The sequence below is a fragment of the Alosa sapidissima genome, chromosome 13, assembly GCF_018492685.1.
Source record: "Alosa sapidissima isolate fAloSap1 chromosome 13, fAloSap1.pri, whole genome shotgun sequence".
In the NCBI taxonomy this organism is placed as follows: domain Eukaryota; kingdom Metazoa; phylum Chordata; class Actinopteri; order Clupeiformes; family Clupeidae; genus Alosa; species Alosa sapidissima.
In genome coordinates, this window is record NC_055969.1 from 14,201,797 (window position 1) to 14,209,372 (window position 7,576).

The 7,576-nt window shown below is 42.6% G+C and overlaps 1 protein-coding gene across 1 annotated transcript in view; it reads left to right on the forward strand.

Moving 5' to 3' along the window:
- Nucleotides 1-215: 215 nt before the first annotated feature.
- man2a1 (mannosidase, alpha, class 2A, member 1) overlaps nt 216-7,576 on the forward strand; it is a 50,611-nt gene continuing 43,250 nt past the window's right edge. The window contains exons 1-3 of the mRNA XM_042060339.1: nt 216-1,429; nt 2,341-2,601; nt 5,617-5,761. Coding sequence (XP_041916273.1) covers nt 1,292-1,429; nt 2,341-2,601; nt 5,617-5,761 — 544 coding nt within the window. The 5' untranslated portion in view covers nt 216-1,291. The remainder of the gene's footprint in view (nt 1,430-2,340; nt 2,602-5,616; nt 5,762-7,576) is intronic.

A 7,576-nucleotide genomic window follows, 5' to 3' on the forward strand; every position in this document is an offset into this window, starting at 1 on the left:
TTTTACTCATTTAGTAGGCTATTACGCAATCCAAACACAATTCTCGCTGGTGGTATTTCTACTTGCACGTTTTCAAAATCGTCCCAAATCAGGAAGATTTGGAGTAACGTTAGCCCAGTACTTGGAAATGGACCCTAACTTTACGTCACGAAATGATGTCAAGAGTAGGCGTAAACATTCACCCATCTATTTTACTATTGCGTAGCCTACTCGCACTCAGATTTGGAGATGCTCATGTAACCTACACTACATCTGGAATCTTGTGGCAGTGTGTATTTGCAACGGCAAAATTATTAATCGAAACAGTTGAAACGAGACTCTCAGTCACGTTGTGCACAAGTAGACTACAGCACCACTTGAGTGTTTTAAGGCTATGTCCAATGCCACAGCATGGGTCGATTAACGAACTAGAACGCGCAAAAGAAGAGGATGTAAAAACTAAAGCTTTTTTGTCGATAAGTCTGGAGAGGGACAGTCGCATGCTGTTGTGCTGGCATGCTCTAAAGCAGGATAGTCAAGTGTAAGCCGGTGGAGATTGCAACTTGAACATCTGGTGAATGTCGTCGTTGCGTGCATGAGAGAGAGACGGATGAGTTTTTCTAAGTGCCACATATTCGTCGGAAACAACATAGGATCAAACTGGATACCACAAACTCAGTTGGCGGCGACCTAATATTATCCAATCTAATGTCTATCAAATGAGAAAATATGCACTACTTGACATCTCACGTGCTTGAGAGACGGTCACTGGACACAACTGTGTGGCGGATTTAAAAGGAGCAAAAGAGTTTTTACCTGGTTGCCTACATAGAAGTTGTTAATCGGTAGGCGGCGCACATGCTTACCTTGCTGCACTTCCTCAGTCTATGTAAAACAAAACTAATACCGGAGGGGGCAGGGTCATTAGTTGTGTGTGCGGTGGACATAATACCCGACGGCTTGCTGAATCACACAAACTCTTCCGCATCGACAAAACTTTGAGGACGGCGGTTCCTTTGCCGTTGATTTCTTATGTTCAGATGGACTGTGCAGATGTTTATGGAGGGGCGACGAATATGAACAGCTCTCAATTGTACAGGACTGCGCATAGAGAGAGAAAATAATACCCCCAGATGTTCAATTTTCACCTCTCCCTTTCTACCTTTTGACGGAGTTAAGTGAAGTGGGCTAGTGTTGTCCATTATATTTCAGTTATCGTCGGGACCATATGCTGTACATGACTTTAGGGTCTTGAACGTATTGTGACTTTTGCGAGTTCACGAAGGATATCCAACTTTCATTGAGCAGGAAGATGCGGCTGAGCAGACAATTTACTGTTTTTGGCAGTGCCATATTTTTTGTCGTTATTATCTCACTATACTTAATGCTGGATCATCTACAATTAGATCATACCAAAAATCCAAGCAGTGGAATGGACCGGTCTCAAAATGTAAGTGCTGGTTAATAACCTACCAAACTTTTAAAAAGTCTTTATTGAACATAATTATATGTAAACATAGTATGGTGACGTGTGTGTAGCGTAGATCAAATGTGCTTATCTAGACAGGACAAAGAACACGACTTGTTGCAGTCTTCCTGTCAGGTCTTTGACAAGGCTACAATGTGGCAAATAAAGCGTGGATACATGCGCTGGGCAATCACAAAGCTACGTATTTAACACGTTGTATTCTTGTGCTTGTCCGTTAATATTCGACAATAGGCTACGGCTGCTCCGATGCAGCTTACGGTATTCTCTAAACTCAACCCTGAGCGAAATCCTGCGTCTTGGGATGGAAAGATACTTTGTAGAGTTTTCACTTCGCGTAGCTTTCCTAGCGTCCAGCCATTCTTGTCGTCATTTCCTTCAAAACTGACATGACACAGCCAAGTTTAAAGCTGTCAAAATGTTGGCAGTAGCTCACGCTGTGTGTTACTGGATTTATACACAGAGAATAACCTTCATTTTTATAACATAGCTCGTTCATGACCTTTCACTTGCCTTTTGTAACATCTCTTTTAGGCTTTTGTAATGTAAAGTAGGCCTAGACTAGTATAACACAATAATACAAATATAGTAAGCTAATCAGAAATCGTGTTAAAGGAGACGGAAATGTTGAACATTATATGATTTGAGAGTGGGGGGAAAAACGACAACATCCATGTGACAACTATTTCTAGTCAAATGATAACCTGCATTATCATTTCAAAGTTCACCATGGAGATATAGCCACACATCAGGTGAACGGCACTGCAGATGAATGAGCATCCCCTGTCCCTCACCCCTCCCTGTGTGCCGTTTACTTCTTTAATGAGAGTGAATTGATCCAATTATCCAACCAACCCAAATTCCACCCTTTCCAGGGGCAGCTGTCTGTCCTGCAGGACAAAATCGATCACCTGGAAAGACTGCTTGCTGAGAACAACGAGATTATCACCAACATCAGGGACTCTATTATCAAAATCACAGACTCAGTGAAGGATGGGCGAAGGGCAGTGGACTCGGGCAACTTCAGCCAGGGGCCTGCAGAGATGCTCCCGTCACCTCCACTGGTCATCCCCATCGACCCTGAAGACTGTCAGTTCTCAACAAGGCCTTACTCCAAATCTGCTGATGGAGTGCAGGTTGGTTTCCTATTCTGGACTGTGTGTGTGTGTGTGTGTGTGTGTGTCTGTCTGTGCTATACACACGGTGTAATTGTTTTGGACAGCTGGAGGTGAATGTTAAAAAAAAAAAAATTTGTCATTGATGGCATGGCATAATGCAGGAGTTCACAGAGAGGTTAATTCCGATCTCTTCATTATATGTCATGGATACCCTCTTACGCCTGTGATTTAAGCAATGAAATGGCCATTGGATTGCAGCCAAGCCTGCACACATGTTCATTTATGTCAAATCCTCTATTAGACAACGGGACAGAAGACATACACTTCCTCTACACAGAAAGAAATCAGATCAATGCCTCACATCAGGCAACTGAGTAAAAATTGATTATCACTCATACATTATATAGCAGCCTTTATTAACGTCCTCCACCCGCATTTCACAGTCCCCCTTGTGAGTAGTCGAATTATTTGTTTGTTTACCATAATCCATCATTTTTAGTGCATCTTCCACCTCAATGAGTTGTGCTTAAGCAGTATATTACACCATTACGCTGGCATAATGGTACTGCGTGCGGCAGCACATTCTGCACAAAGCAGTAATTGTCCATCATTAGTGTGGCAGCGCAGTGACTTGTAATAGCCTTAGGTTGCAACTTTTGATAACATGAGTGTTATGGCAGCCATTTGAAAATGTCCCATTAATCTGTAATAATATTCACTTGCAATCACACTCAGGGAAATGGATGCATACGACATCGACAGCGGGAGGAAAGAAAAGGCCTTAACTTGAGACTCCTATAACATTTAGGAGGGCCCAGGAATGATCTTCCGATACAGGCTCCTAAATGTTATTTCCATTCATGCTTTCCACGTTCTTTTTGTCTGTCACCTATCTGTTGTCATAGTCAGGCAGTAAATGCCAGATGTGCTCGAGCCCGTGTGCTTGCATGTTGCCTATAAAATAGGCAGGTGTAACAGCAGGCCAGATGTTGGGTCTGTGCAGGCAGAGCCTCCTCCACTATCTCTTGCCAGTCAGATCACAGCTCGGTAAACAATCAAGTCCTCTTTGTGTTGTCACAATGGTTAGCATAGAATTTAAGTACATGCTGCAAACTATTCTGTATGTAGATATAAAATGCAAGGTATCTGAATACTTCAAGTGTTAGTGGAAATACGCATCTGTTTGATCCGTGCACAGTTGTGGTTAAACTCCTTACGGAGGTCACCGGACCACCACTGTGAAGAAGGCATGGGGATATAAGGCAAAGAAGCACAAATGAAATTCAACGTGAGGCCAAGGATAGTTTGCCCACATGTATGTGCTTTTCAGATGTAGTTTCTAAATATTTCTAATTTGAAATAGAGTTGAAACCAAAACCACATTATGGTTGCTGTCCAGATTTTACACCGTGGTTGTACTGGTGACTGAAAACCAGCGCATGTGACACTTGACTACCTGCGAGGCCAAAAGAGGAAATTGGAAGAGGAAAATAACAACCAGTTTAGCAACTTTCTGTCCAAGGGGGTCAACAAAAGACAGCCCTTAGACGGCAAGGAGAATTTCAAGAACAACTGCTTATAGAATTGTTCATTCTGGCCATAGATACTTCCTTGGAGACACGTCACCTAATGTACAAAGGCAGAACAATACAAGCCCTATCACCTACCATTTGAAAATATCAAGTGCCTTTTTTGGTGACATTCTTGCTTTTTCAGTGTTTGTTTTGCTGCTGTCCCTTGAACCTCACAGAGTGCAGTCTTAGTGTTTTCATATCTATTGAACTGACACATATTGCTCTGAAGTCAAATGATGTCCAACCCAGGACTGCTATGTAAGGTTTATCAACAGATATATTTGTGTTTTGTGTTTTAAAGGTGCAGTCAGGATTGTGCTGGAAGTCACGTTTGTCTGTGTTAATGTTTATATTTGAATTTATTGTGCAAAAAAACGTGCATTATATTTTAACCAAGGACCAAACAAAACACGCCAGAGAGGTAGCTCCCTCCTACCTTCATTATTCCCAGAGAAATCCCATGCAGGGTTTTGCTTTTGTTGGGGGGACTTTGTTTGTTTCCAGTTTTCGGAGCCTGGGCTGCCTACAGAGACCTTGTTTTTTACAATGTAATCATGGAATAGGCAGCTAGCGGTCATGAGGAGATGATTGCTGAATGTGACAAAAATGTTATGGGTTTGAAATCGTAAAATTGCTGACAGCACCTTTTTAAGTCTTTTCCTGAAAGAAAATGTTTGTTGACATTCTACTTGCAGTGACACTTTTTGTTAACTTGAGGGTTATAGATATACATTTCAAAGTATTTGTCAGAGATCAGGTAATCATTCGTCATTTTTGTTTAACATAAAGATTTGCCCAAATACAGTGGGCAAATTTGTCCTTGGATTAAAGGTACACTATGCAGGTTTAGGTATTTTTGGCGACTGTAGAGCTCCCTCTAGAGTCGTAATATATTTATATTTTACTCTGCTGTTGTAAATAGCAAACTTCTCGTGACTTATTCCCCCTGAACACAATGAAAATGCTTTTGTTGTGGAGGTGAAGGATTAACAACAGGCATAAACTATCTCCAAAGAGCTATATCTACTGACAAGGTAATGTTTCATGATTCTCGCAAGATTTGTCAGGCTGCCGTTCTTGAAGTTGCATGGCTGGTTTTCTCGGTAGCGACTGGCTACGTCTGCTGTATAGCTATGCTAGGTGAACGTTTCGCTTATTTAGTAAGATGGTAAGTTCATTTACCATCAAATTGTCTTCGTAAAGGTGAAAATCTTGCATAGTGTACCTTTAAGAGGATACAAAACTCTGTGATGACAACAGTATTTGTTTACTGGTCACCTGCTCACATCTAAACACACACACACACACACACTCTCACACACCCACACACACACACACACACAAAAGTTCAACCCTTGTTCCCATAATGCTATCTAAACAAGGATATGTCCCCATCATGCAGCATTTATTGTTGCACGTGAGTGTGGATGGATCAGTAACATACGTTTTTCCCTCTCAGATGTTGGATGTGTATGATCTACTGGCCTTCGACAACCCTGATGGGGGCGTGTGGAAACAAGGCTTTGAAATCACCTATGACGAGCACGAGTGGGACAAGGAACCTCTGCAGGTGTTTGTGGTGCCACACTCGCACAATGACCCAGGTGAGTGAGAAACATACAGTATTTTCCTGTGTTTTAGCCACATTGTGTGTAAACCGCAGGACAGTGTTTTATGTAAGGGATAATGTATAGAACGCCGGTCATTGTCGGGAGATCGGTCCCGACAGGGCGAACCGGACCCCGACGCGCAGCGGAGCCCATTTTCCTTGACAGCGGTCTGTTATACTTAGCAACGGTCTGTTATTCAGAATTAGCAGACCGCCGAACGTTGGGAAGGCCCATTCAAGTGAATGGAGCATTCTGCAGCACTATGAAGAGCCGTGTAATAAGCAAATAATAAATATAGCCCAATGAATTTTAATCAGATCGTGCTTTAATCATAAAGAAGAATTTAGAGAAGAAATGTATAACCCGCCCCTGTGTATAATTAACCTCATAGCTGAAGATATTTTGCAAAATTTATGTATATAAACCTTGCTTAATAGTCAGGAAAATACAGTACATAGCCTACTTTTGACCTTTAACACAGTTGGCTTTCAATAGTGTTTAGTTTGTTTTTTCCACACTTTCCAAACAGAGAAAATATGGCAGTGACTTTAACATGATAAAATCTGAGTAGGCTATATCGTTATACAGCAAAAACTTGGCAGTGACTCTTCATTTGTCGCCAGCTGTGAGTTTATTTTGTTTTTGAAAGTGTATTGTGAGATTTAAATTCCCCATGGGAGTGAGATTGTTGACAAATAAACAAATCGGAGTCATTTTTTTGTCAAGATGTGCATGCTGTGTTTCACTCTCGAGAGCTTTTCTGGGTGTCCACTCTTGACTAGGCAAAACACATTAGTTTCTGTTCAGTTTGAAAAGGTTTCCGACGAGTGGCTGCCTCTGTGTAGTGAAAACATTATTGTGACACACACACACACACACTCATAAATACAAACACTCATAATAGATCTCCCCTCACTTAATTCAAGATTTACCACCAGCTGCCTCTCAGGCTGCATTGCTCAGACCCTATGCAAATACACTGACATGATGCATCTCCAGCGCCAATTAGTTAAATCTATTACAGTCAATCAACTGCTCTCCTCTGCGGCCCTGGATAGAGAGAAAGAAAAGGACCTGCGCCCATTCTGTCGCGTCAGCACTCTACCGTGGCCAGTCCCTGGACGACCGGGCTGCCTGGTAGGAGGCCTAATTGAGCTCTCTAATACAGTGGAGAATTTGGACATACTCTGCTCTCCCAGGCCCACCGCTAATGTGCATCAGAGTGTCAGCACAAACACAATTAGCCCGTTTTGTTCTGCTGGGGGCGGTGTGGGGGGATGTTGAGGAGAAGGGGGGGGGGGGGGAGGGGGTGGTCATTTCCTAGACACTCTTAGAAACGGGCAGTTTGTTGGGCGATGCTTCAAATTTTTGCATCGGCAGCATAGTGGATGTTTTCAACATTTTCCAGTAGACTTCCTGTCCCTCTTATTGTTCAGCCACTAAGAATTTGTGTGTGTGTGTGTGTTTTGGATGAGATTGGCTTTGCTGAGCGACACTCCTTTCTTAGTTGTATTTCTAGAAAACGGAATGATTAAAGCACTGTGTGTGTTATCCCTTCGCTGTAAAACTATTTAGCTCAAACAGTGAGCGGGTGGAGACTGGAATAACAACACACACACACACACACACACACACACACACACACAGGAAAGCTGTTCACAGACCTTTTAGGTCATTGCTCTTTATTAACCTCCCACAGTGCTGGTGGTGGGTGCGTGTGTGCACTCCCCCTACTATCCAAAGAGGTAGTTGGCTAAGCAAACTGCGGCTCCGAAATGGGAGGGGGGGCGGGCATTTTCTTAACCAGTA